Source organism: Aspergillus welwitschiae (assembly GCF_003344945.1).
Source record: "Aspergillus welwitschiae strain CBS 139.54b unplaced genomic scaffold BDQ94scaffold_41, whole genome shotgun sequence".
In the NCBI taxonomy this organism is placed as follows: domain Eukaryota; kingdom Fungi; phylum Ascomycota; class Eurotiomycetes; order Eurotiales; family Aspergillaceae; genus Aspergillus; species Aspergillus welwitschiae.
The window spans coordinates 272,884-300,006 of NW_020798735.1; the positions used below are offsets into that span (position 1 = coordinate 272,884).

The 27,123-nt window shown below is 50.7% G+C and overlaps 9 protein-coding genes across 9 annotated transcripts; 6 read left to right on the forward strand and 3 right to left on the reverse strand.

Annotated features, from left to right (window-relative positions):
• Positions 1–566: 566 nt before the first annotated feature.
• On the forward strand, positions 567–2,724 carry BDQ94DRAFT_183190 (putative MFS transporter; the record flags this gene model as incomplete). Its single annotated transcript, XM_026774354.1, has 6 exons — positions 567–590; positions 703–777; positions 844–1,096; positions 1,164–1,205; positions 1,269–1,755; positions 1,821–2,724. 6 exons carry the CDS (start codon positions 567–569, stop codon positions 2,404–2,406), a joined length of 1,467 nt encoding a protein of 488 aa, XP_026621952.1. The 3' UTR covers positions 2,407–2,724.
• BDQ94DRAFT_162519 (uncharacterized protein) lies at positions 2,461–4,582 on the reverse strand (the record flags this gene model as incomplete). Its single annotated transcript, XM_026769569.1, has 3 exons — positions 2,461–4,394; positions 4,445–4,460; positions 4,514–4,582. 3 exons carry the CDS (start codon positions 4,580–4,582, stop codon positions 2,461–2,463), a joined length of 2,019 nt encoding a protein of 672 aa, XP_026621953.1.
• Positions 4,583–4,755: 173 nt separating this feature from the next.
• Positions 4,756–7,704, reverse strand: BDQ94DRAFT_151404 (kinase-like domain-containing protein). Its single transcript, XM_026767748.1, has 4 exons — positions 7,201–7,704; positions 6,279–7,114; positions 5,560–6,192; positions 4,756–5,502 (listed from the first exon to the last, which is right to left on the reverse strand). Exons 1-4 carry the CDS (start codon positions 7,605–7,607, stop codon positions 4,955–4,957), a joined length of 2,424 nt encoding a protein of 807 aa, XP_026621954.1. The 5' UTR covers positions 7,608–7,704; the 3' UTR covers positions 4,756–4,954.
• Positions 7,705–9,143: 1,439 nt separating this feature from the next.
• On the forward strand, positions 9,144–12,119 carry BDQ94DRAFT_151410 (uncharacterized protein). Its single transcript, XM_026767749.1, has 8 exons — positions 9,144–9,364; positions 9,422–9,490; positions 9,559–9,592; positions 9,662–9,805; positions 9,864–11,078; positions 11,136–11,575; positions 11,636–11,737; positions 11,796–12,119. Exons 1-8 carry the CDS (start codon positions 9,278–9,280, stop codon positions 12,006–12,008), a joined length of 2,304 nt encoding a protein of 767 aa, XP_026621955.1. The 5' UTR covers positions 9,144–9,277; the 3' UTR covers positions 12,009–12,119.
• Positions 12,120–12,355: 236 nt separating this feature from the next.
• On the forward strand, positions 12,356–13,050 carry BDQ94DRAFT_174399 (putative nuclear distribution protein RO10; the record flags this gene model as incomplete). The annotated part of the gene is made up of 2 exons (XM_026772338.1): positions 12,356–12,587; positions 12,644–13,050. 2 exons carry the CDS (start codon positions 12,356–12,358, stop codon positions 13,048–13,050), a joined length of 639 nt encoding a protein of 212 aa, XP_026621956.1.
• Positions 13,051–16,401: 3,351 nt separating this feature from the next.
• sho1 (osmosensor SHO1) lies at positions 16,402–17,824 on the forward strand. The gene is made up of 4 exons (XM_026776891.1): positions 16,402–16,687; positions 16,754–16,909; positions 16,970–17,092; positions 17,157–17,824. The coding sequence occupies exons 1-4, from the start codon at positions 16,550–16,552 to the stop codon at positions 17,673–17,675; spliced, it is 936 nt and encodes a 311-aa protein (XP_026621957.1). The 5' UTR covers positions 16,402–16,549; the 3' UTR covers positions 17,676–17,824.
• Positions 17,825–19,371: 1,547 nt separating this feature from the next.
• Positions 19,372–20,242, forward strand: BDQ94DRAFT_174401 (uncharacterized protein; the record flags this gene model as incomplete). Its single annotated transcript, XM_026772339.1, has 5 exons — positions 19,372–19,485; positions 19,541–19,670; positions 19,724–19,780; positions 19,842–19,890; positions 19,969–20,242. The coding sequence occupies 5 exons, from the start codon at positions 19,372–19,374 to the stop codon at positions 20,240–20,242; spliced, it is 624 nt and encodes a 207-aa protein (XP_026621958.1).
• Positions 20,243–21,417: 1,175 nt separating this feature from the next.
• Positions 21,418–24,555, forward strand: BDQ94DRAFT_94031 (response regulator). Its single transcript, XM_026776892.1, has 3 exons — positions 21,418–23,190; positions 23,265–23,941; positions 24,014–24,555. Exons 1-3 carry the CDS (start codon positions 21,585–21,587, stop codon positions 24,398–24,400), a joined length of 2,670 nt encoding a protein of 889 aa, XP_026621959.1. The 5' UTR covers positions 21,418–21,584; the 3' UTR covers positions 24,401–24,555.
• Positions 24,556–25,061: 506 nt separating this feature from the next.
• Positions 25,062–27,006, reverse strand: BDQ94DRAFT_151425 (mitochondrial 37S ribosomal protein mS45). The gene is made up of 2 exons (XM_026767750.1): positions 26,377–27,006; positions 25,062–26,121 (listed from the first exon to the last, which is right to left on the reverse strand). The coding sequence occupies exons 1-2, from the start codon at positions 26,869–26,871 to the stop codon at positions 25,453–25,455; spliced, it is 1,164 nt and encodes a 387-aa protein (XP_026621960.1). The 5' UTR covers positions 26,872–27,006; the 3' UTR covers positions 25,062–25,452.
• Between the last annotated feature and the right edge of the window lie 117 nt (positions 27,007–27,123).

Consider the following 27,123-nt stretch of genomic DNA (forward strand, 5'->3'; position numbering starts at 1 on the left):
CAAGGTGCTGGCATCGAGAAGAACCCACGCAGGGGGGAGACTCACAGTCTATACGGTCAACACGCAGAGACACGAGCACGCCGTACAGGTGCTTCGACCAATCCCCGAGACGCCGTTAATATAGCGGTCGCCGTACAGGATTTCCTATTGAACAGCATTGGCCTCTGGATGCGACACTATCCGGTAGCTTTACGCCACTAGTGTACTATATCCCACTCTTCCTATCACAATCCTTCTACAGCGCAGGATGACAAGTGGTCCCGACCATTCGGGGAACCCGAGGGCCACATCCCGGGATGGAGTGGCGTTCCAACTCCAGTCACTACCTTATTCAAGGAGATTCCGGACGTTTTAGCCCATGTGATGATGGCATGGATTGTGTGGGGTAAAACCTGGAGTAGGACTGGCAACTACCGAACTGCCGATATATGAACCGCTTCATGTCTAGATATATAGAACTTGGCATCGTATGATCTTTCTTCTGTCCCTCGCGACAGTTGGACCCTGAGTGGCCCGAAAATTCCCCAATACTGCTACTAGTACTAGTATTTCGATCATAGTACAAGATGGCATCCCAAATAGATCCTAGGGTGTGTCACACCCCTTTTCACACTCTCTCCCTTCTTATTTCATCGAATCGGAAAATAGAGTAGAAACAAGCGCTGACCATCTGCCCTATGTCTTCCTATCTGGGATTTACAGCTCTATCCCCGCAGAGTCCGATATGCAGCTCTACTTACTGTCAATGTCTTCGTCTTCATGGGCAATATGTACTCGGTATCATACCCACTATCTACTCCGGTTGTTGTCCCAGCACACACTCACACGCATGTTCCACAATAGTCAGGGATAGCGACCGGCTTCGACAACCTTGCGGCCGATCTCCATGTCGGATACCAGAAACTCGCTGACTTAGTCTCTTGGTCCGTCTTGTCTATGGGTCTAGCAAACCTGGTCTGGATGCCGCTGGCACTATGCTTCGGAAAGCGCCCGGTTGTACTCGTGTCCATGGCTATGTTTGTCGCTGGGATAATCTGGACAGTCGTCGCGAAGGACTACAATAGCTTGATGGGGGCTAGGGTTTTTGCTAGTTTTGGTATACTACCCACCATCCCTGAGTTCTTTCTTCATCCAATTGGATGGGTCTATGCTAACATCTGCAGGCTATGGATCGATCGAGTCACTGGGCCCTAGTATTCTTGCTGGTTCGTATTCCGTCGTCTAAGATACATATGATGCGAAACGACCAGGCCCACTAACAAGCCTAGACATGTTCTACGAACGCAACTACTCCAGTGCAATGGCAATTTACGCTCTCTTCCTCTCGGCCGGCTCCCAAGTCGGTCCCCTCATCGCTGGTTACCTGGTGGCTGCCCGTGGCTGGCGCTGGTTCTTCATCCTGTGTCTCATTGTTGCTGCAGTCAATCTCGTGACAACCTTCTTCTTTCTCCCAGAGACGCTATACGAGCGTGGACCCGAGGAGCAATTGGATGTTGACGATAAAGAGAAGGCCGAGGCCTATCAAAGCCACATCGAATCCGTACCCGAAGTCAACGCCTGGCGGCGCCAGCAGCAACAAGAACAATTTTCCTACGGAGGGTATTGGAAGAGCTTGTTCAAAGTCGGTCTATCAGATGCAGCAAAGGAGAATGGTGTCTTCAAGCATCTGGCTCGGCTGTTCTGGCTGCCACTGCCCATGCTTCTAGTCCCGGGAGTCTTAATAGCTGCGATGATGTATGGTGTTGTGTTAGGAGGGTAGGTTCCCCTTCCCTGCTCAATTATCTCATGGAACAAGCACTCTGACCCTTCTATGCCTACAGAGTGGTCTCTATATCCACCCTTTCTGCCAACCTCTTCTCCCCTCCGCCGTATAGTTTTTCCTCTGCTGCCCTCGGCCTCTGGACACTTGGCAGCTTCGTCGGTATTCTTGTCGTGTGGCCGATCGCGGGCCCTTTGACCGACGCTCTCTCTAGCTATCTCCGAAAACGCAACAATGGCGTCCACAAGCCTGAGCATCGGGTCCCGGCCCTCATTATCCCGTTCGTCATTACCCCACTCGGTCTGGTTATCTTTGGATACACGGTCTCCCGCCACATGCAGTATGTGATACCAGCAGTAGGCTCGGCCATGTCCGCAGCAGGGTTGACGCTAGTCCCTTCGGTGATGTTGTCATATGTCGTTGACTCATACCCGCACACCAGTGGCGAGGCGCTAGTGTTGGTGAACACCAGCAAGAACGTGGTTGCTTTCGGGTTGAGCAAGGGATCAGTGAGCTGGATGACCACTCAAGGGGTTGATAAGATGTTCTATGAGTTCGCCGCTGTGCAATGGGCGGTCCTCGCTTTGGGATTGCCACTATATTTCTTCGGGCCGTGGATCAGGAAGAGAACTTCCAAGTACTTCTAACGATGACCAGTCTCTGTATATACAAACTCTATTAAGTATTCTTATTTCCATCAATCAATGATATTGTCGAGCCAAGGTGGCTATTTGTTGAATTGTTTCCGCCATTGGACGAGACACGCTCCAGCGCGATGTGAGAGTTTGAAGACTGATCTGGAGAAAGTTCATTTCGTTGAGCAGATGGACTTTGGTCCCGTCAGTATCTTGTTGTCGGAGGTACTGATCAATGTCATGCCCCTCACGCCAAATGTCATGCCATGGTGTATCTAATCCAACGTGGATCGTCTCTTCGCGGGCTAAACACCACCCACCCAACACAACTGCCGACGCAAATATAGCAGCCGGGATATGAGGCGCATGAGCTAACTTGAACGGAATCTGACTGACGATTCGAGTAATAGCAAAAGCATGTAGAACTGCCCTCACAGCACCAGCACTTCTAGCCCACTGGTTCAGATCAAATGACAGTTGATCTTCTTTGGTAGCCATTCCTCCAAGAGGCTGCCGTAGACCATATGCGTGGCATATCCTTTGACATAGGGAAGCAGAGGAAACTGCTAGTTCAAGACAAATGGTGTGCCAGCGGAGGGTGAGTTGAAGATTGCTGTCATGGATGGCTGCTCCCTTACTGATATTTGTGTCGTAGATATTCAACAGCGCTTGGATGATTTGCCTTTCTGAAATTGCGCCGAATACCGGCCCGTTGGTTTCGTGGAGGTCGGATATGAGGGACTGCAGACCCTCTATGGTGACAAGGGTTGAGAAGATTGAGAGACGTGGTGGGGAGAAATTCGGGGATTCTGGTGAGAAGACGGAGACAAAGACTTCGCTGAAGGGACATTGAGTTAGACTTGACCTTTCCATTTCGACGATCCAGTCGTCTGCGGTCTTTGCGAGGAAGGCTGAGTCAGAGCATGCGGTTCTGATGGAATTTATCAGGTGACGAGTGCTGGCCGGGGAACCGGAAGCTTGTGAGATGAGGCCGTCGAGTATATAGTGGCCTAGTATTGCGCGTCGTTTGGTTTCAATGGCCGCCCATGTCAACCATGCTGCGTGCTTTGTCGAGGCTGGAGCATCTCGTCCTGGAATATCGTAGTGTTGCATACCTTCGGCGGCATACATGCCAGATGTGCGCGCCCAGTAGAAGCCAAGTCCATGCCATACAAATGCTGTCGTTCGTATGCCTTCATTGCTCGATAGTAGGGCAAATAGCTGCCCCAAAAGCGCCGTCATGACCAGTTGGACCCCATCGCAGGCATCTCGCGGCCCCCGCAGGCTACTAAGTGTTTGCCAGGAGGTTGCTACCGCGGTATGGCCCAGGCGCCAGAGCATCTCTCCTTTTTGAGATGAGTCTGGCTGGCATACAAAGAGAGAACCGAGGGCTACCATGTTTAGCAGAAGCGGTGGGATGGTTTCACGTGTTGAAAATGTCGGTTCGTGTATGACCGGAAAGCATGGGGAAAGCCACTCGAAGAATTGCTGCAAGCATGCGTCGAGGAAGGCGGATGTAATTCCGGAGCTATGCAATTCCGTGTTCAGACGTTTCGACAGATCTTCTATCAATCTATAACTTTGCTGCATGGCTATCTTTCCAGGTTCTTGTTGAGAAGCTCCCGGGTACTCAGCGGATAGGAGGTTGGGGCCATTGGATATCTGCGGATGCGGTTGATTTAGAGGGTCTGTAAATGGTAGCGGGATGGCCGGTGGGCCCCAAAAGTCAGGCATAAACCAGTCCAGTAAGTTGTCGGAGCTGAGCAGTTGCTGGTTCCCGGACAATGGAGATTGCTCGAAGGAAGACATGCCCAGAAGACTCAGTGCAGATTCTTTGGGACTGGGTAAATTGCCCTCATTTGCGCCGCCTACTGATTGTGCTGCATCTGAGGGGGCATTTGCTCGAGAACGGGCATGGAGCCTCTTGTGTCGGCCAAGGACGTCACCTCGTCCAAAGCTTCTGCCACATTCGTCACATTGAAATGGCCTGGTATTGCTATCTATGGAGTCTGAGATTCATGCAATAATGGATGTTACTGGAACAACCTACGAGTTCGCTCATGTCTCTGGGCCTTGTTAACAAGGGTGCTCTGGCAAAGGACAAAGTTGCAAAACGTACTGAAAGGTGTTCATATTTGGTATATGACCTATTGCATTGCTTGCACTTGAACTTCTTGACGCGATCCATCAACCTCAGGTCATTTACGCAATAGCCAGCAGGGTACAATGGGTTAATTGGTCTTTGCGGGGAAAGAAAAGAAATGTGGAGGACGGAACGGTTCGGATGCGGAGACAAGTTGGTTGCTCTAATATTTAGCGTGACCGCCTTGCGCGCCAGATGGAAGCAATTGGACATATGCTGTCAAGGAAGGGAATCATGTGCAATATATTATGAATAAACGTTGATCGGTATGATGCTTAGCTACCAGCTTAAATAGATGCATCTCGTAAAAACAGTGTTGCATAGCTGGAGAATCAAGGAAACGCCGAATGCTGCCTATTATATGCTCCGAAATACCCATACAACGCCATCAGAATCTAGGAATAACTCGCTGAGACCTCAGCTGGCAACCGCAAGCTGGGCCACCAAATCCGATGCCACGTCAAGGAACGGATAGGGACTAGTAACCTCTTTCTCCTTGTTCCAGAACCGCTTGCTGATGGGATGCCAATCGGCATCCCCTTCGCCGCGGATCACATTCTGATATCCGTCGCACTTGAAATCGACCATGTAATTGTTTTCTTCAAGCTGGTACAGTTGGATGTCGACGAACACCCATACTCCATAAGAGATGCGCGAGATGGAATGATGCTGCGTCGCAGATGAAGGACCCGACATGCTCGCATGCTCCGGGGTTAAATTCCTGTCATCCAAAGAAGCCGGCGCACTTGAGAGGTTCACGCGGCGGCGAAGTTCCTCTAGATCACTCCGACTGCTGTGGACGCTGGTCGACGGGCCTGGAGCTCTGACGCCTTCTTTCAAAAGGCGGGCTCGTATGAACCACGGTTCTTTCGGGATGTAGTAGTCAGATGGTAGGTCAGGATACTTGCTCTGCAGCGGTGGCGGCTGTCCTGCGTCGGCTGGCTTGACTCCGATCTGCAATCCGTCTGAACGAGAAAGACATTAATCAACTGAATCGAGGAGTAGATCTAAAATGGACTCACCTGCACCAGCTGGCTGGATCTCCCATATCCCGCCTTGTGCTTCAATCGCCTTGTAAAGGTAGAGCATTGCCTCGTAAGGCTGATTGCGCGAACGAATGCCAAATTGCCATTTGCGAGACTTCTTGGGTTGATGTGGGGTACTCCGACCTTCAGGCGGCTCCAAACGCAACTTCTCAAGGTCTATAATACTACGAGAATGCGGCTTCAGAGCCCTTGCGGTCGCCTCTTGCTCCTCCGGGGAGCGGCCACCACGGCGCGAGTCCCCTTCTGAATCTGGTCCACGTTGTGCTTGCTCATCCAATAACCGATCGGCGGCCTGGTTTCTTTGCTCGCGTTCGCGTTCGCGTTCGCGCTCGCGTTGTTCCATGAGTTGGTCGTGAACATAAGGTAAACTCGTCGGTAGAATTCGAACATGGCTCACGCGAGGTGCGTTTAAATCGTCGGAGTCGCTCTGCTGAGGTGGTTGATAGGTTTGGCGCTGCGAACCACTTCGTATCCTGGTTGGAGGACCAGGTGGGGTTCCCGGAGCAGGAACAGGAGTTGCTCGTCCAGTCGTTGCAGTAGGCTTAGGTATCCTATCGGGAGGCGGCGAGGGTGTCACTGGGGGTACCAACATATTATCGTCCGTTGGCGCTGGAGAGTGTCAGCACACTTCAACATGAGACAAAGACAACGGCAAAGACGAGATCCCATAGAAATAGGTCTCTTGTAGTACTCACAATTTGTCTGCATCATCTCATTCTCCATGATGATGAAGAAAGCATCCTTAATGGCGCTGGGTTCCGGGTTCTTGAGCGCATCCTCGATATCGTCGCGAGCATAACCCATACTTCTCTCCAGCTTGGAAATGGCTACTTGATGGATTTTGTGCTGCACTGACAGGGGCTTTCCCGGAACCAGCTTGCGTGGATCAATGGCCTTGTTTGGATCCACCCCTGTAGCAATGAATTCTTCGGGCGGCGGCTGTAGGTATTTGGGTAGGTCTTGAAGGAACCAGGGGTCTTGGCGGATCTCAGGGATAGTCAGTCTATGAACAGGATGTACCTGCAGCATTGACCTAATTAACCGAGCAGCTCCGGGGGATATATAGCCAGGCATATGAAAGTTGCCCGCGGCGATTTTCTTGAAAAGGGCCGGTATATAGTCGTCGTCGAATGGAAGTCTTCCTACCAACAGCACGTAGAGAATGACACCACAGCTCCATACATCTACCTCCGGCCCCGCATATAGCTTCCCGGAGATAACCTCTGGCGCTGCATAATTGGGACTTCCGCAGCTGGTTTTGAGAAAGTTTCCGTCCGTCATAATGTTGCTCAGACCAAAATCTGCAATTTTCACATTCTTCTCGCTATCGATCAGAAGATTCTCCGGTTTGAGGTCACGATGTACGATTTTATGGCGATGGCAGTACTCGACAGCACATATGATCTGCTGGAAGAACTTGCGGGCTTCAGCATCATTACAGCGACCCCTCTTGACTAGATAATCAAAAAGTTCCCGTTCGGCATATTCCAACACCATGACGATGTCGGTTTTGGTGGCAATGACGGTGTACCTGTCAGAAAAGCAGCTAGTTAGCCATTGTTTCAGATCTCAGATCGGATTCTGTCTGCCATTACAGCATGAGACAGGGAATAGTACAATTTGATGATGTGAGGGTGCCGCAGCAGTTGGAGGTATTGAATCTCACGTTCAACACGGCCAACCATGTCACGAGACAGCAGTTTGCGACGGGAGATGATCTTAAGAGCGACCTGGCGGCCACTGGGCTGATGAATGGCCAATTTCACCTTGCCAAAGGAACCCTCCCCCAATATCTTCACCGTCTGGTACTGGTCGAGGCGCTGCATGTCCCGGGTGGTTGCTGGTGACTGCATCGGAGGCTCGCCGCCCTTTCCGATCGGGCGGGATGGCGGAGGCATCGCCATGGCGGGAATGTTGGAATTGGAAGGAGGCTCAGTCCCGGCGGTACGGTCACGAGAGCGATCGGAATTGTTGAGGGGTGGGAGTGAGACAGAGAGGTCCTCGTCGTCAAAAGCAGCGGCCATCCTGACGGAGACTGGAGGTTGACGGCCGACGTCGGTTCGGCAAGGACGGGGAGGACAACGTGACGTGATGGATTTTGGCCGGAGGGGTGGTCCCGCGCTTGGGCAGATTGCCTTTTTTTTCAACTCCCTCTTATTTTTCTCTCCCTCCCCTTTTTTTCGCCCTGATGGTAGCTCTAGACTGATTCGTGGAATTTGGGTCGACACCTCACTAGCCTGGGTTCGACAAACCCAATAAAAATATGATCAAAAGGGCGGGCTGTGGATAGAGGATCGGGTCTCCCCCACAACCGGTCAGGTTTGCTGGAAGGGCTGGAAGTGGAGCGCTTGGAGAAGAATCGGTCTGGTCGACACCGACAACCATCAACCAACGCACCAGCTAGCGGGGCGGACGGAGGGGCGGAGAGGTTGTGAGGAGAGCGGGAGGGGGGGGGTTGGGTAACCGTGGTTACGAGGTGATGGGGATCTCGATGCTGCTGCTCTCGTTATTCTTGAAGCTCAGTAGATAGATAGCAGAGCGGACTATTGAACATACCTCGCTAGTGTGTAACCTCTATTATTATTGGAGAGGGGGAGATGATCCCGCACAAAATGGACTCTAGCTTCAACGGTGGTAGGAAGAATGCTGACAATGGGGAAGGGACAGATGAATGGAGAGGGAAAAACGGGGCGGATTTAGGCTAGATGGAAAGTAGCTGCGACTAATCCTTTTAGCAGGTTAGCACAGACACTCTGTCCTGCTGATGGTTGGCTCGTGTCTGGATTTGTCCGGGACATTGGATTGGTCTAAGATGAAGCAACTAGTAACTGATGTACCAAGATAAACATCCTTTTGACGTTTGTAATGGTTTTTCTCTTGGGTTTTCTATGCCGTCGGCGATATTATATCGACCTGAATGAATTCCTCAGACTGCGCATATGGATTTTACCCCCTTGAGGATAGAATAATCAATATACTACTGGTTAGTCGAAAGTCTCACGCAGGCGATAAATGATTGTCGTCTTTCTGAGCTACTACTAGCAAATGTAGCCAATTTATCATCATGCAGATACCAAGCACACATGCACTAATCGTAGTGAAAGTTCGTCCTCCCTAGGATGCTATGTGCCAGAGAACATGGCCCCTTCAACACAAGGCAATTACTTGACTAGAACATGCACAGAAAATTTAGATACGTCACAGGCCTATTATTGAGCATCATCAAGAAATGACTCGTGAACAATTGCACAAATCAGTCCGCTATTTGTAGTGCAATCGAGAATCTTAGGCTTATGCGAAACCCTAGAATATTCGCCGTCAAAACGCCATAAACTGCACTCATGCACTGTCTCTAGCATTTGTTCAAGATTGAGACAAGAACTATAGCACTTTAATATAAAATGTTGTGTGGTATTCGCGTGGGATTCATTAAGTGAATTCGTGACGCATGTTTGCTGCAGGCAATGCGTCTGGCTATTCGGGCTTGGCAGCCGCATGTCATGTGGTGGGGAAGCTCTTCCGATCGATTCAAACTATCGTCCACCATCAGCTACGTCTGGCTTTCGCGCTGTGACTGGTGCTGTTGTCGCTCTCGCTTGGTCTGTTTGATTTTTTGTTGGGCGCTTCTACTTTATTTGGATATTACAAGGGCGTCCTGATATAGCCAGTGGGATTGAGACGCGGAGGCTCCGACATGGCCTCCGAACCAACGGAGGAAGCTATTGCGAACTTCGTGAGCTTCACCAGCTCGACACGCGAACAAGCAATAAGCTTTCTTAAGGTGAGCTTGGATGCACTTTGGGATCATCGCAGTCCAACTGACTGGATCGAACTGCAGGCGAATAACTTAAACTCGAACCAAGCCATTAATGCCTACTTTGAAGACCCCACGGGCCCTCAGACGCAGGTGACGTCCTGAAACTGCGCACGGTTTGTTGGGAGCAGCGACTGATTGTCAAACATGTGACGATATAGAACATTGGATACCAAAATGATCCCGCTGGTCCTGGTATGATCGTCTCCTTTCGTTATAATGACTTGTATTTGATTTGGTACTGACAGATGTGCCTTGATGAAGCGTTCCAGATTGAACACGCCGACCCGGCCCCCGGATCCTCCATCACCGCTCCTTCACGCCCGCCATCAACCCTAAACTCGAGTGAACACGCATCTGGCGCTGAATACCAGCATGGCGCCCCTGTACCAACACAGGCTGCTAATGGTGAGGGCATACTGAGGAGCTGCCTGATTTCCTGCTAGGCTAACCCCGCTTTAAGCAGACGCCAACAAGGGCTTGTCCTTGGCCGAGCAAGAGGAACGGGAACTACAACAGGCTATGGCTATGTCTTTGAATCAGAATCTCGGGCAGCAAGAGACAGGTGTCACAACGAATGAAGCGAAATTTGGTCGAGCCACTCGTGATCATTATGACGAAGGTGCCTGGGCAATGACGCTGTTTAATTCTACTTCTCGTGAAATCATCATAAGCCCCGACCCAGCTGATCGGAAGAGGAAGAGCGGTGAACCGGCTTTCATACGTCCATCCCATGACGGCATGTACCTGGGTGGACTATTGACAATCCTTCATTCGATCCCTCTGGCGAGAGAAGCTCTTCTGCTCAGGAATCGACTTCTCGGGGACTATGGAAAAGATTCACAGTGGTGGAACGGCCAATCCATAACTCTTCCTAAGATTGTCACTATCGATGACGCGCAGGACGGTGATACTGAGTGGGATGATATTATATACGAAGTGCAGCGAGTGGCAGCATTTTTAGATACCACCGATCGCGCCTTTGGCAGTGCCGATGCATTAGCTAACCTGAAAAGCATGTCCAGTTACGACTCGGAAGGCAGCGCGGCTAGATTTTTGGAATCATGGCAAGAAGCTGCGGTTCGGGCGGACCCAGACAATCAATTGGCGACCATATTCTCGTCAACTGCATATAAGCGACCTCTATCGATTTATGACACACCATTGGATAAAGAGTTCTTCCTCCTAGATGCCTTCGTGGAGCAAGAACATGGCCAGACTCTTTATGATGTTATCGATCACACCATGTGGTCTGATAGGCCGGGCGAAGATCTTGACGACGTATGGCTAGAACACATCGCAGAGGTCTTTACAATCAAGCTGGAAGGCGCTAGTAAACCCGTTGATGTGAAGATCCCTGCAGTTTTCTATCCTGATCGGTATCTTGCAGCCAACCGAGATCTCGCGCGGGAGTTCCGTGCGCAAAGGCTCCAGATCTACGAGAAAATATTCAGACTAGAGGGATTGATAAATCGCTTTTCAACATCTAAATCAGCCGTTCACAAAGGAATGACCTCTAGAGAGACACTGGAAAGGGCTGCTGCTGCCGTCTCCTCGACACTCCCTAAGAGCTTGTCCAATGAAACGAATGCTTTTACTCCAGAGTCGGCCAATACAGAGGCACAGAGGGTGACTGATGAGCTGAAAGCGATATCCTGTAAAATAGAAGCCAAGCTCAAAGGTATTATCCCGGAGACCCGTATGATTGCCACTGAACGCTAACTAGTCCCTGAAATAGAGCTGGAGACTAAGAAGCAGGATGCTATGGAAAGCCTACGGGGCTATTCTAAAATCCTTACTGAAGCATCTTCTTCCGGCGAATTACCACATCATAAGTACACACTGCGGGGCGTGTGTACTGAGCCACATGTGACTTATGTCCTAAAGCGCCGTGTGTCTGAAGGCTCCACAAATGGATGCGCCACCTCAGCAGAGGATGAGTACCAATGGTGGCGGATCAGCTTTTCGACTGACGATGCGAAGAATCGCCAGGCCGGGACAAACTCCGAAGGCGACGCAGCTCTGCACAACTCCGACGTCATTGGGTACACCGCACGCAAGGTCAGGGAAATTGAGGTCCTTCGAGCGGCCCGCGAAGAATCAAAGAATGTGTTGCTTGTCTACGCCAATAACAATGCAATTAATGTGCCGGAAGAAACAGCTCCTAGTCAACTTCAGGTGAGGCGGCGCCTACTAAATGGTGGCAAGAGCGATTGGAACTAACGGCAGTACTTTTAGAAATTTGTGCATATGGACAATCAAGCATTTGAGGCCGAATGTCAGGAAGCAGATAGTACTAGGACCCAATCTGACCGCCAGAACCGTGCATTGAGTGCTTCTGTCAGTCCTCAAGAGACATAGTGGAAACTCAAGACATTATGTGCTGACGAATGAGCAGGAACCGCTCAACCAACAGGAAGATCGTACGACGCCAAATGTGAATGTGTTTGACTACCAGGTTCCATCATTTGACGAGGGATTGGGTCGGGGACAGGAAATGGAGGAAAGAGGTGGACGCCCTCTGCTCAGCCGGAGTAGCACAGCTGGACCTGTGCAACCTTCGCAGAATGCCGACGCGATGTGGGACCAAGTCGACGACAAGGCGACATGACACCCAGGGCTGAAGTCCCAAGTTGATCCGTAATTACTGTCATTTAGACTAGATACCTAGGCGTCCCGCAATCTAAATCTAGAACTTGGCACAATAAAATTTAGCGCTTGGAATTTCTTTTCAAATGAGAAGCAACTTAAGGCTGAGCGACGGATTAGGATCAACAGGGTTCTGTTTTACCATTGTTTGGGACTAAATAATGGCTCCCCACGTGCCGTTTGTTAATGTTGTATGTCACGTTTGCATTGTCCATCCCGACGCCGCCGTCTCCCCTTAGCATCGCGATTCGAGAACCGTGGTTCAAGCAACATTGTCCGAACAGGGAAACCCCTCCAGCAACCTACACAATGACCCTCGAAAACGACGCGGTCGCTGGTGCCACCATTGAGCTCCTCGAGACCCGTCTCCGGCGCCTCACATACCTCTTGACCGGCGATGCAAACTGGACTGGCAATCCCACGCCGCCCGCAAAGCCCGCATCTCTGGACGACAGCGTCTCGCGCCGTCTTCTTCGCCTAGAGAGGGACCTGGAAAAGCTGAGCAGAAACATCCCCGCCGTCAGGGACGTTCTCAGTCTTCGTATGATGACCTTCTTAATGTACGGGTTGATCAATAGCTAAACTGTTTTCGTCCAGACGACCGCTTCCCCGACCTCTTCCGCCAAACACCTTCCAAATCACTCCCTGAAAGTCTATCGACGCAAAATCTCGCCTCGATTGTCTTATCCTACGCTTCCACATTCCCCGAAACCGCGTCTCGACTTACTTCATTGAATGACCTCCCCATCCCGAATGCCGAGACTTCAGCGTCGCTTATCCAGCTCCAACCACGACTTGACCAGTTGGCGCAGACTCAGGATGACCAGGCCAAACAAATCTCCGAGCTACGTGTACGGTCTGCTCGAGTCTTGCAGCGATGGTATGAAGTGGCGCTGGTTAGTGGCGGTGAATGCTGGGCCGAATGGGAAGGAAGACTTGAGGATGTGGAAAGGGAGGTCAAACGGGAGGAAGTGGTGAGGGAGCGGCGAGCGAAGGAGCTGTGAAGATGAGGCAGTTGCTTTTTCTTTTGGATCCCTCTTCCTTTTAGCGTGCTTGGCTTGTGATATGATATGATACCTCTTTGTTTGTTCTGGTCATGATTAAAGGTGGACGTTGCAGGTGAGAATGGGGTGTAGTAAGTAATCTTTCTTCTATGTAGACGAATGGGCCCTTCATCCATTGAGAGACATAGTCTTGTGTGGCAACGATTACTTAGTGGACGGAAAGGTCGTTGAAAATCATCAGTCCTTTCTTTTCTTTCTTTTGCCTGGATATGAAACAGACCGACCGGCCTTTGGTCTTGCTCCCTTCGGGATCAAACAAAGAGCGGCAGCCGGGTTGCAGTATACCGACGCACGGAGAGGATCTGGACTCCCGGCAGAACTGATCGACCACGCCGGAACCCGAAGGGAAGAATGGGCATACCTATCTGGTCGCAGTGATCCGTGTGTACTCCATAGTTAGTGGGGTATTTACAATACCTGCTGAAAGTAAAGGTACCTGCTCATTTCGAGGACACAAGTCACCTTACCTTACGGAGTACATACATTGTACATATTGGAGACGAAGACCCACGGGGAAGAGTCCCGACCGGGTACTTTTGTTTTTCTCGTGATGTCGACCCTTGCATGAGAAGCATGAACATGCGTTGTGATTGTGGTTGTGATGCGAAGGAGAGCCCGTGTGAAATATCCTTTGTTTGGCCCTACTTGAAACACCTCCATGTATATATATTGAGTAATGCTTGGACAGAGAAGGGAGAGCGCACAAGGAAAAGAACTCGTGATCAGGTGTGTGTGATACGAGGTAATATCACTGCCATATTGATAATAGGCGGAACCATGGATCTATCTACTCGTAATTCTTACTGTGTCGGGCACAGCCAGTTGTCTCACCTGCTTACTGTATGGATACTGTGTGTACACTAGGTGGTTGTGATGGGCTGGCTGGTCAGCAACAGACCGATAGGGGTATCTGCAGGTCTAAGCCTTGCAGTGTGAGACGATTTGTGGTGGATGATGATAGAACAACCATCAAACCCGGGACCTTTGCATTCGTGGTGACGACACCACTCCCACAGAACTAGTTGTGTGGTGAGTAATGCATTCTATGCTTGAATTAAACCAGTATTGTTGCAGTTAAACCTGTGTTCCATACGAGTCATGTTATCCCAAAAACCCCAACTGATAACTACCGAATTGGAAGAGCACTGTTATCATCAATTCCCAGGATCACCTGGGCGTAAGCAGCAGCAACATGATCAGGAGGGGATGGAATCGTGGCAGTCAATATAAGGCTTAGAAGAGGGTTTCCAGACGGAGCCGTTGGTTGCTTACTACAAGACTGTTGGAATTATCCTCATTGAGCCATGTGCTAGCAATGGATCTCGGCTATGTATTTGGACTACTCACTATCTACGTAGTAATTTCCCAGGTCTCAGCGACCACACCAACTTGCTCAATGCGGTGGAAAACCCACAGGCCATTGACGCCGCCACGAGAGCCACAACTCAGCCTCAGCCTTTCCAGGGGCCAGAATGGACGAAGAGAATCCACCGCCGGCACTAGAAGAGGGGCGACGAGGCCCTCCGGGAAATCGACTAATCAAACAACAATCATAGCCGGAGTTTGCGTGTCGTGCCGCCTCAAAGCGGGTTAGGCCGGACCCAGTTTTCATAGGAAAATGCATCGATCTCATTATTTTCTCCCGGGGGAAAAGCAAGAGACACTGACACTAGTAACCGAAATGGTAGTGAGAGGGGAAATGGGAGGCCCGTGGAATCAACTCAATTTTCTTTTGGTCTTATTTTCTGCCGGGATGATATATTGAATTGAAATTATATTATTTGACGTGCACATGTGCAATTAAAATAATCATGGTTCTTGTAAGTCTAGGCTGTGGGAGGCTTTCCAAAATCTCAATTGAAAGGGACGAGGACGACGTACGTACTAAAGCTGAGCTTAAGTATCCTTTCATTTAAATGTATTCACCCAATGTAACAATGCGACCGTATGTAAGAAGAATTAATTAGTTAGTTAACGTTACCTACAGGACAATAGTCATCCTTCACAGCCCGGTTCTTCCCTCCTTCTCTGGAACAACGTCCGGCGCGGAGAGAATTCATCGCACCCCATTATTATTAGTTACTATAAGAATAGTAACGGCAGAGAAAGCACCCTAGTTCCCGCTTGATAGCTGTTAGGCTAAGTATCTATGTACTGAGTACTGACTAGGTAGACAGAATAATCGTACTAGATAGTTAGATGCCAAACTGCCATACGTCGCAGGCCACGCACTAAACCCAGGGGGGGCCCCCAAAAGACAGTGTCTTTCTGTGGTTCGCGTGGGCCACTCGGGCCAGGCACCGTCGCTCTGAAACTCGATCCCATTTGTTTTCCCTTTCCCCTTCCACCCAAATGTCCCCATTCCCATCCACATCCATCCATCCATTCAACCCATCCATCTCCTTTTCCCGGCCTCGAACCTGGAACTAAGTAGGCCTCGCTCACGGCTCCAGTTCTGGGCTTCGCCTTTCTCTCCATCTCCAGCCGTTCCCATTCCTCTCTTTCTCTCATCCTCCTCCTCCTCTATCCGGTCGGCTTGTCTACCCCATCGACTTTTTCCTTCCTTTTCCCACTCATTTCACTCGTTCACCCCCTCCTTCCCCCATCTTCTCTACTATCACTCCATCTCTCCTTTCGTTTCTTTCCCTCCTTTCCCCTCTTTTTCTCCTCCATCTCCCGCTTCTTCTGATTCATTTCCTCACTCTTTCCATCCGCCTCTTTTCGACACTAACGTTTCATCATTATTCGTCCTTCTCCAGCCTGGTGCTGCTGTTTCTCTTCGTGTCTCTGCAAGGGGCATTCCGTGGGCTTGTCCGAACACCAAATTAGCCAACCTCTCCGAGCACTTGTTCCTCGATCCCTCCTTCGATTGCTCCGCCGGTTTGAGACGATCGGTGCCACTGCTGCTCTACCTCCCCTTTCGCCAGCCCTCAACCATTCCACATTCATTTAACCTGTCTGTCTCAGAAGTATGTGATGCGTCGATCCTTGTTCCTGTTAGTCTAAATCTTATTTCGAAATTTGGTCGCACCCATCGCTTTACCTTTCTGTCCTATTCCCTGCATGAGGCTCCTTGGGGTCGCGTTGTTGTCGTTCCTCACGATGTCCTCCGTGCGCCGTCGATCGACTTGCATGTTCCTTGATCTTACACGTTCGCCGACCTGAGCACCTGGCTAATTGCTCTGTAGTCGGACACTTTCTTCTACCTTGGCCGGATCTCACGCTCATTGCCACACTCGACGGGTTTCCCATTCTCAGATCACATCCGGCAATAAATCGTCATCGACTCGAGAATTAAAAGCACAGAAGGGCCTTCTCTGCTACCGTCCGTATACTCCACCGGGACCTTGGAAGTCATCGTCGCATCGCGTCCTGAACAGCATCCTCCCATCGCGGACGCTTCTATATAACATTTCGCGATCTCGTTCGAACCACATTCATGGTGGCTTACTCTTCGCGTTCCCCCTCCTTCCAGAAGCCATATACCTACCCTGAGCCTCCACGAAAAATGGCGCGCTTCAGAGCCAGCAATATTCTGGGCGACCCCTTTGCGCTCGCAACCACGTCCATCTCCATTGTATGTCTTCAATTCGTTCTCGTGCGGTGGTTAGGATCCACGGCTAATCACCTTTTCTTCGTTTAGTTGGCTTGGTTGATCGCATTTATCTCCTCCATTGTCACTGGCGTACATGGCGGATATCCCACCTATTCATGGTGGGCTGTTGCTTACTCATTTTGCTGCATTGTCGGCATGGCGCTTGTCTTCGGCACCGATACTGGTGCCGTCTATAACATAGCGGTATGTTGCCATCCCTCCTGAATCAATCTTTTGGCAACCCTTCGTACTGATTTATGGCAGATCGTGGGGTATCTTTCCGCTGGTCTTGTTATCACAACAATCTCCATCAACACGTTAGTCTATGCAAACAGCGCCGCATCGCAGGCTGCCGGTGCTGGGTTCATTCTTTTGGCTATGGTTATTGTAAGTGATAACCAGCTCCGACACACATACCCACTAGGCAGTATGTGACTTACCATTAATGCAGATCATTTGGATTTTCTACTTCGGATCTAGCCCTCAGGCTTCGCATCGCGGCTTCATCGATTCATTTGCCCTCCAGAAGGAAGGTGCTGGCTCGTACGGAAATGGCAGACCTATGTCAACTGCATTCGGCAATCGACCCGAGACGACATCCAGCCAGCCCCCGCAGATGTACACGTCCGCTCAACTCAACGGCTTCGAGACCTCTTCGCCCGTGTCGGGTTATCCCGGAGGAGCCCCCGGCTCCGAACACCGCAGCTCCTCGCAGCCCCGCTTCGGCAACCCGTCCGCTACGAATCTGCCCAACAATGGCGCACCAGATGAAGTCCCCCAGCCCACGGAATATCCGTACCGTGCGAAGGCGATCTATTCGTATGAGGCCAACCCTGAAGATGCCAATGAGATCAGTTTCACCAAGCATGAGATCTTGGAGGTGTCCGATGTGAGCGGTAGATGGTGGCAGGCCAGGAAGGCCACCGGAGAGACCGGTATTGCTCCATCCAACTACCTGATCTTGCTGTGATCGATGCAGAGCAACCCACGGTGTCACGTCCTTTCCTTCCTTCTGTCTTTTTTGGTCTGTCATGGTTCTCGCCGTTTTGTTGCGAGAGAAAAATCAGTTTTTGATACCCTTCGAGTAGTATCACTCGGCGTGATTCTGGTTTGCGAAGTCATGTTATGTTTTGATGGCCCTGCGTATTCTCTTGGTTTGTTTTGTCGTTCACTAGAGGCATTTTTCTTCGTTTATAGTGCGTGTTGGCATACTTGAATTGTGTGTGTTCCCCGACTCCTTAAGCGGGAATTTGTATTGCTGATATGTTATGTATGGCCTCCGGATCTGTTTTGATCATGTCCAGAAGCATCTCATCCTTGACGGTTATATCTCTTTCGTGTTACTATTGGAAATGAGTCCGTGTTCAAATGCTATGCTATCTTCTCACCTCTTGACTGTTCCTGGGAATGAACGATACGTCGCACGAGTCAGATTAGACAGGTCGTATGAGTCCTACTGCATTGGAATGGTAGCGAGATATATATTAGAATCAAGTAAACTTCTTCTGACGGATCCCATTCCGCGACCACGTGTGTCGAAAGGTCGATTACCCCGCGGGCCAACATGAGGAGTCAGAAAGGCCGACGCTGCATCCAAGCCCATTCTCGCAGTTCCCGCATCGTGGAGCGACCCATCCAGATGGTGTGAGTTCCTTGGGATTCATCCACCCGTTCCCGATACTCCGCCCGAGCCCAGTCCCCATCTAGACTTTCTCCCCAAATTCTCCTCTGGTTTACCCGTCTCGTCCTAGTTTCAGTGCTTCTTGCTTCTCCATCTGCTCCCGCCTTGTCCAATGACGTGCCCCTTTTCCATCCCCTCCGCCGTCAGGCCCATCGGACGTCTTTGCCCAGCACTGACGGCGGAACTGCACCGGACACTTGTCCATGCTTTATTTTGCTCGGGCTTTGCTTGATAAGTCTGCAGAGAGGCGGTAACGACGGTGGTGATTCTTAAATAAACCATTCTGCAGGACACCCGTGCCTTTAATTTTTTTTTTTTTTTTGTGTATATATATATATATATATATCAATATCCTAGAAGTCGCCATACTTCCGTGATTGCACATACCATACACCGATATCAGTCTTTATTTGTTATGCGTTGCGCAGTCCCCAACCACCCCCCGTGTTATGGCTCCTACTACTGCTAGGAGCGACAGTGATGACGGCAATATCACAGTCGCCTCCTATGTCCTCGGCACGATTGGCACCGTCCTCTGGTGCATCCAGCTAATACCCCAGATCTGGTATAATTGGCGACAGAAAAAAACCGATGGGTTTCCGCCTTTGATGATGCTTCTGTGGGCTTCTTGTGCGTTTTCGGAGAACTGCATGTTCTTTCTTATACTTTCGTGATTGCAATAGCATGCATGGTATGGGATGGAAGGTTGACGCAATGAGTTGTTGCTTTATCGAACAGGTGCCGTACCAATGGGAGCTTATATGATCTTGCAAGTGAGTAGCACGTTTCTTGGTGATCCAAAGGAATAGATTTGAGGGATCTGATAAGGGTGCTCGCAGGAAGTCAATTTACCGCTTCAGATTCAGCCGCAGATTTTTGGCTTCTTTTCGCTGGTGAGCTGGGGGCAGATATTATACTATAATCAGTATGTATTTCTAGTTGTTGCTATTGTCGATAGGAGGGGGTTTTAACGGGGGTGATGTTAATGGCTCTTGTGCGTGATGATAGTAATTATACATGTCTCAAGACAACGTCATTAGTTGTGGCTACGGCGGTGCTGTTCGGTGGGATTGAGACGTTGTTGATTCTTACTTTGAGGGTTTGTTCCTTTACTTCCTGTGGTTCGCATTGTGGCTAATTTTCTCGGTGTTCAGATACCATATAATAAGGGTGTGACCTGGCCGGACCTGGTGGTTGGTGTTGTTGCGGCAATTCTACTAGCATCTGGGCTTTTGCCGCCGTATTATGAGTTGTGGAAGAGAGACGGCCGTGTAATTGGGTTCAGTGAGTTTTCAGTTATGTCTTATCGGGATTGATGCATTACTGATGGTCCGTAGACTGGGTGTTCTTGTCCATTGATACCCTGGGAGGACTTTTCTCGCTATTCGCTCTAGGTTCGCTTGCACGGGCATGGGATCTTCTTATTATCATGTGAGGTCTGACGATAATTTGTAGCTGCCCAGGGATCATTCGATATACTTGGAGGCATCATGTACATACTCGTGTAAGTGGGACGCATTGACGAGCTTTCAGCGACGTTCAAAGTTGTGGACTGGCTGACCCGGGTGAGTGACATCAATAGGGTCGTCCTCGAGGCAGGAATCTATGCAAGCCATATCATCTGGCGGATTCGGTACCGCGCAGTACGCAAGGAAGCCAGGGCATCTGGCAAAAGTATCGATGAAGTGCTGGAGGAGCAAAATAGGGTCCAAACGAACCAGGAAGATAAGAAGGATGGGATCATTTCTCATCACCGTGGGAACAGCAGCCGTGTGCAGCAGCAGCAGCAGCAGCAACAGCAATCGGGGCCGAAAGTAACGCAAACCATTTCGGAGGCAAATGCTGCCGGTGCCTGAAATCCGTGGCAGCAGAATGTGGCAGGTGGCAGGCGTTGCGGGTGCATCTGCCATTCGCCGATTTACTCCTACTATAAAGTACTACAGATCTGAAATCGCATCTCGACCCGAGGACCCGCCCAACGGTCCGAACGATGCGAGGCAACTATTGAATAAGAAAGCAAATGGATAGATAGTCATGCATCGAGACCCATTCTGGGCCTGAAACGCAGCGAGAATGTTGCGGACAGGCCGCTGGACAGATGCATGCGCGCAGTGGCAGCTGGACGGTGCTAAGGGATCTTAGTTTGACTCTGGATGTCGCTAGTCATGCAATTGGACGCGGACAACAAAACTTGCGCCTGCCGTCGGGTTGTGTTGGAATTAGACTTAGGTTTTTAGGATTTGAGCTGAGATTTATGGACACTTATTTAATGGCCAGGGAAGCCCGGAGCTCCTACGGGTCCAAGCGTGGGAAAAAACAGAGCTTTTTTTGGATTCTATTCCGGGTTCCCCTGACTTGTAAGTCGAACTGGATGGAGTAAAGGTGGTGGTGGATGATGATAATCCATCATTCTGATTCTGTCTCGGGTGTAGTAGTCCATTGTCATCGCCATTATCATCATCTATTATCATTTTCATTATTATCCTCCTTTTATTTGACTGTTTAGCGCATCCCCCCCCCAAATCCCAGTCTAGCCTCTTCTCTCCCCCCCCTCCTCTCTCCTCTCTCTGGACCAAATCTCCAGCTATTTCTCTACATCTTTACGACTGTCGCTATACTATTTCTGTATTGCACAACAGCACAGTCCCTCCTCCCTCCTCGCCCTCCTTCTTTTTATCCATCTTTTTTTTTTCTTTTGTTTTTCTATTATTCAATCTTCCCCCATCCATCCGGCTGCGTCTCTGCCGTCGTTCATTTTTTAGTTTACTTTTTTAGTCTCGCCCCCCTCCCTCTTTTCGATAGTGTATCTACTTACCATCTTCTTTCTTCCCCATTTACTCCATACTTAGTACTGCTCTTTTGAATCGAGCCATGCCGAGTGGCCCGTTGCTTGCTGCACATTTCCCCCGTCTCTCCTTCATGCTTGGATGCCATTTGGACCGGCGGAGGGTTCACTGACCTTCCCGCGTATCTTTCCTTTCCAACAATCTTTCATTTATTTTTGGGGGTGTATCATCTTTTGCTTTTGCTTATTTCTCGTTCTCTTTTCTTTTTGGGCTTCTACCTCGTCAGCTGGTCCCGTTTTCTTTTCTCTTTTCTCTTTTCTGCATTTACGCTAGTAAAGGAGGAGAAATAAAAGAACAAGGACCATTGACTTGTCACCCGGGGATTCAAGGGACAAATTGATGCAGTTGCACGATGCCAGACCGTCGCTGGGCCAAGCTCAAGGCAAAGCTGTTATTGCGACGATCGTCGTCGACCTCGTCCGCTCCCGCCGCCACCAGCGACATTATTGCCGAGAACAATCCCCATGATGTCCACGCCCAGCAAAGCTGCGCCCCCGAACAATTGGACGAGTCGATCGCGAATTTTCCCCCAGCGCGACCCATCAGTTCCAATCGGCGCGCGATATCATTGCAGGCTGTGCCCCAAGCCTTGAAGCTGAGGAAGGAGGAGGAGAGGCAGGAAGAGGACGATCGGGCGAGTGCAGCTGAAGGGACGCGGACATCGGTGATTGGCCCGAAAGGCGGGCGGTCGAGGGGATCATTGGAGGAGGAAGAGAAGTTCGAGAAGTTGGAGAACTGCAACTTCAAATCGAAATCCTCCTCTCGCCCCGAACCGGTCGCGGAACAACGTGAGGGACAACGGCACTCGCTCCTCGTTCCTCCAGGTGCCGGTGCCGGTACTGGTCCCAGTGCTTCCCGCCAGCGTCAGCATCAGCAATTGGACGCGACAACTTCTTGCGATCGTGTTCGCCCCGCGCCCTGCAGGCGTCACAGTCACGGTCCCTTTTCCGAGCACGTCCTTTCCCCACCCCCGACAACTCTATCGCCAGATCTGCTCCCTTCGCCTTCTCCGACCCCTCCTCCCCCTGTCTCTGATCGTGGTGTTGTCTCGCCGTCTTTCCAATTTGGCCACACTCAAGGCCTTGATCGCCTGGGGCCTACGGTCGGGGAGCCGCAGTTGCCCGTGTTGGATGTTGTTGCGGAGAATCCGACGGTCGAACCAGAATTTCAGTCCTCCTCCAACCATACCCCCGCTGCTTCCTTCCCAAAGCGTCCCAGTTTAGGCTCCCGTCGTCAGTCGCTGCTGGCCCCGTCTCATCAACACCTGATCAACAGCTTGTTGGACCCCGGTGTGCCCGCAGAGCCTGAAACCAACGGTAACGGTCGCTCCGCCACCTACAGCACAGGCATGTCTCGCAAGATCTGGGTCAAGCGGCCAGGCGGGTCGGCCACCTTGGTCCCCATCTCGCTCGATTCTTTGGTGGACGAGCTACGGGACCAGGTGATTTTGAAGTACTCGAACTCGCTTGGCAGAACCTTCGATGCCCCCGATATTGTCATTCGCATTACTCCGCGAGATGGTTCGAACAGGCAGGCCACTCCCGATCGGATGCTTAGCCCCGAAGAGCCGCTGGCAAGCGTGGTGGACACATACTACCCGGGAGGTCAAGCTATCGAGGAGGCTCTAATAATCGATATTCCTTCGCGTCGCACTCCCAAACCCTCTCCACGCCATTCAGTATACTACAACCACCATCATTCCGAACCGGGCGAGCATGGCGAGTACTTCCCGCTCATGCCGGCGAATCCCAGCGTTCCCACGCCGCCGACGCATCCGTCAAACTCGTCTGCCAGTGTTAATGCTCATCCCGCCCCATCAATATCGATCCTGACGACAGGAATGGCCCCTCCGCTACCATCTCCAGGGAGTCGCGGGACTCGACATCCCCGTCGGCCGCCCTTGACTCGTCATGCCACAAACTCACCCACCATCCTCAATCAGGCGCCAACAGCGAAAGGTTGGTCAACTCTCATCTTAATGAGCTGCAAGACGTAAGATTCCTTTGCTAAGAAGCTTGCTAACTTTGAGGAGACCCCGGAATCGTCCCCAGTAGTATCCCTCCGCAGCCTGCTCCGTCCATCCCTACTCCGCCAGGCCCGCCGCCAGAATCCCCTCAGGCCAAATCCCTGACTCCTCCAGCACGCGGGGCATCACCGCGTCCACGTCCCTCCACATCCTCCGCGAAGCCGAAGAAGACCAGCGCAGCACAATCATTGAGCGGGGTCTTTGGAGGCCTCATCGAGGGCACGGTACCGCCCATCAACGTTTTGATCGTGGAGGACAATAACATCAACCAACGTCTCTTGGAAGCTTTTATGAAACGTCTCAGCGTTCGCTGGAAGTGTGCGGCCAATGGTGAAGAGGCGGTGAACAAATGGCGCCAGGGTGGTTTCCATCTCGTCTTGATGGATATCCAGTTGCCCGTCATGAACGGTCTGGATGCGACGAAAGAGATCCGCAGGCTCGAACGCCTGAACGGCGTCGGTGTGTTTCCCAAGACCGCTGACGGGCGGTCGAGCGCTGCAACTGCCAATGCGGCATCGCCCTCGGCAATTGTGGGCAGTCGGGAACCTCTGAGGGCAGAGGATACATTACACGATCTGTCTCTGTTCAAAAGTCCCGTTATTATTGTAGCCCTGACCGCGAGCAGTCTGCAGAGCGATCGTCACGAGGCTCTGGCAGCTGGCTGCAACGACTTTTTGACCAAGGTATGCATATATTCTCTAGGACTATCGTTCATTACCGGGTCTTCTATCATAGCATGCTAACAAATCGCGAAGCCGGTTCGCTTTGAATGGCTGGAGCAGAAAGTGACAGAATGGGGCTGCATGCAAGCCTTGATCGATTTTGAAGGCTGGCGCAAATGGCGCGGTTACGCCGATGACACTCAGCCTTCGCCCACGTCTGATGGTCATACGAGTCCCATGCAAACTGGCGGGGACGGAACTTCGCGGAAACAGTCTCCTGTTATTCCGCTCTCACCATCCTCTACCTTGAGTCAAGGAGCCACCAAAAAGGACCGCAAAACCCCCAGCTTCCCTAAACCCATCGACGTTACACCCGAAGACTCTTCCGGCAGTGGTAGCGGCGAGGGCTTGGACTCACCTGCCAGTCCGGTGACATCAGTCCCTGTTCCAGATGGGCCCGCAGATCCTGATGCACTCTGATTGATCCCCGTGCTATACAAGTTACTTCCTAATGTGGATAAACTCACAATAACCAATTGTCAGACTCTTGCATGCGTGTGATTGAGCATATCACATGCATGTTTGATCTGTTATTCCTCCTCTCGCCCCCTGTCTTTTCATCTCATCTCCAAAACCGCATCTCCCGCTATTTTGCGTCTTCCAATGGATACCCAGCATAGCCAATCGTCGATCTTAGTTTCTTCTTATTATACTTTATGGCCTTCCTGGCATCCGCAGGTCCCGTCCGCGGTGGTCATATACTTCATTCCCTTTGTTTGTTTGGTTGGTGATGTTCTCAGGCGTCTCTAATACGTGTTATTCCATCGTTGGTTGCCTTGGGAAAAGGGCAAGGGAAGGAAGAGGGTGGCATACTCACGCATACGAATCGAGATGTCTTTTTTTTTTTTTTTTTTTTTGGTTTTCATTCTTTATCATTATTGAGCATCTACATGTATGTCACTTTTGGAAGGCTTGGCCTTCTGTCTCTTGTGTCTTATGTCTGCTTCGTAGAGTTACTCTTGATGTACATAGATCATTGTCTCGATTGGATGGGTGGTTTTGCCCTCTTTGAATTATATATTACACACATGTACCTTATTTATTCTCTTTTTCTGTTGATTTTACTCAGACGGTCTATTAAGTATAGTGTGAAACTGACAGACAGTAGAGAGATATAGTAGTTAAAGTCTTTATGTATGTAGTATTGAAGTATCAGGTTCGAAGAGGTAGGTAGGTGATAAATAATAGTGAAAGGCTATAGATACATATTCGTGGCTTCAAAGAAGGAAATGAAAAAAATAATGGGTGGGGTAGTAACCAAACAAGCTCCTCGAAAAAGAATATCCATCGATCAAACAAGTCGAAAAGACTGTATCGTACAGCTGAAAAACAAGGCAACCAAGAGGGCATACAAATACATCCACCGACCATGCCGCACTGCGAGACGGACGGGCTATACAAGGATTTCTCATGTCATTTGGTAAAAATAAAACATGATTTGACGAAGACGGAAGAGGTCAAGATTGCCATCTTTAAACCTCCACACGGGTGGGGATCTTGACTTGACCCTTCTTCCGGTCGTAGCTGGGAACACCGTATCTGCGACCAGGAGCCCGAGCGTTGCGGCCATCCTTGCCGGTGGTTTCCTGGCTGACGACAACGTCGTTGATACGGAACTCGAAGCGAGAATCCTCGGGCTGCACACGCTGCGTTTGCTTCTCCTTACGCTCCTGGGCGAGACGCTTGCGCTCCTGATCAGCAGCATCTTGCTGGTTGAGGCGAGCCTGGTAGAGCTCAGCGTGTTTGGCACCCTCATTCGGCACCCTTTTGATGTCACGGGTACTTGTGACCATGTGGGGGTGCGGAATACGCACGTCCGCCGGCTGGAGGACCTGATGCTCTTCATCGCCTTTGCCGACAAGCTCAATGTGCGATGGGTTCTGTGTAACCCGGCTAATGGCCTCGGAGGGATTGGCAGCATCCTTAGCAACCTGCTCATGTTCTAAAGCCGGAGCAGCGGAGAAGACACGGCCAGCATCAACACGGTTGAATTGGCGGGACTCAGAGACGGGATAGAAGATTTGAGGGTTGGTGAGGCGGTGGACGGGGAGGTCGTTAATTTCTTCATGGGGATGGTCTAGAGGCGTTACGGGTACCATTTCATGGATTGCACGAGCGTAAGGCAAAGCCAAGGATTTACCCTGAGACAAGACTGTTAGTTGCGATTGACCGAAGTACAGGCAGCATGATCAGAGCTTGTGATGGTAATAAACAGAAAGGATCGGTGTATATCAGGAAAATAGGCGTTGTAACCATTCCCAGTCAACTGGGTCATAAAGACTAATCGAATTTATAATTTTTCTCATCATTGCACCGTAGGTATGTCCGCTTTGAAAGGCCAGAAGGGTAGGAGGGAAACCATATTGGTAATGGGTTGAAAGGATCTGTAAGCATACCTGTTTTTCCATCCGCTTTTCTAACTCGACCAGCCGGACTACGGCAGCGACTCTCCTCATGTCAACCTTCAGCTCGACACTAACCGCACGCACACTCTTCTTCTGTTTTACTACCCGGTTGTAGATCTCTGTCCGCAGCTCCTCACTGAGAATGCTCTCGGAGCGGTAGGCAGGGTTTGCCGGAAAAATTCTGGTTTCAGCAATCGACAACTCCTTGAGTTTGGGATTGGTCCGCATGAGGTAGTTTGTTGTGCCTGGAGTGTGGGATTTCAACATGGCTGCCTCGGTATTGAGCCACGCGAACATCTCGCGGCGACGTCTGGTTTGGGGGGCGGGCGTGGACGAAAATGACCGACACGAACGCCATGACTCATGTGATGAAGGGCATGTGGTAGCTAGCCTGGGAAGACATGTAGAAGAGGATGAGGTAGAAGATGTGGAAAGGTAAGGAAGGAGAGAGTTGGAGACGACAGAGTTCTGTATTCGGGGCGCCATGTTGCTTAGGCGGACAGGGGGTGAGTGGGTAGGTGGAAAGGGATCTCCGACGTCAATGGACCGGATTCCGAGTAGAAGCAGTCCAATTGACGGGGTAGGGAGGTTAGTGGAGGAGGGGATGAAGGATAGTGGGTGATATGGAGGTTCGGGATGGAAGAAAGGCACGAACTCGACGGAAGAAAAGGAAGAAACTTTTCGGCGCGGTGGTGGTCACGTGAAACTATCGTTGGTGCGGCGCTTGGCCCGATTGGG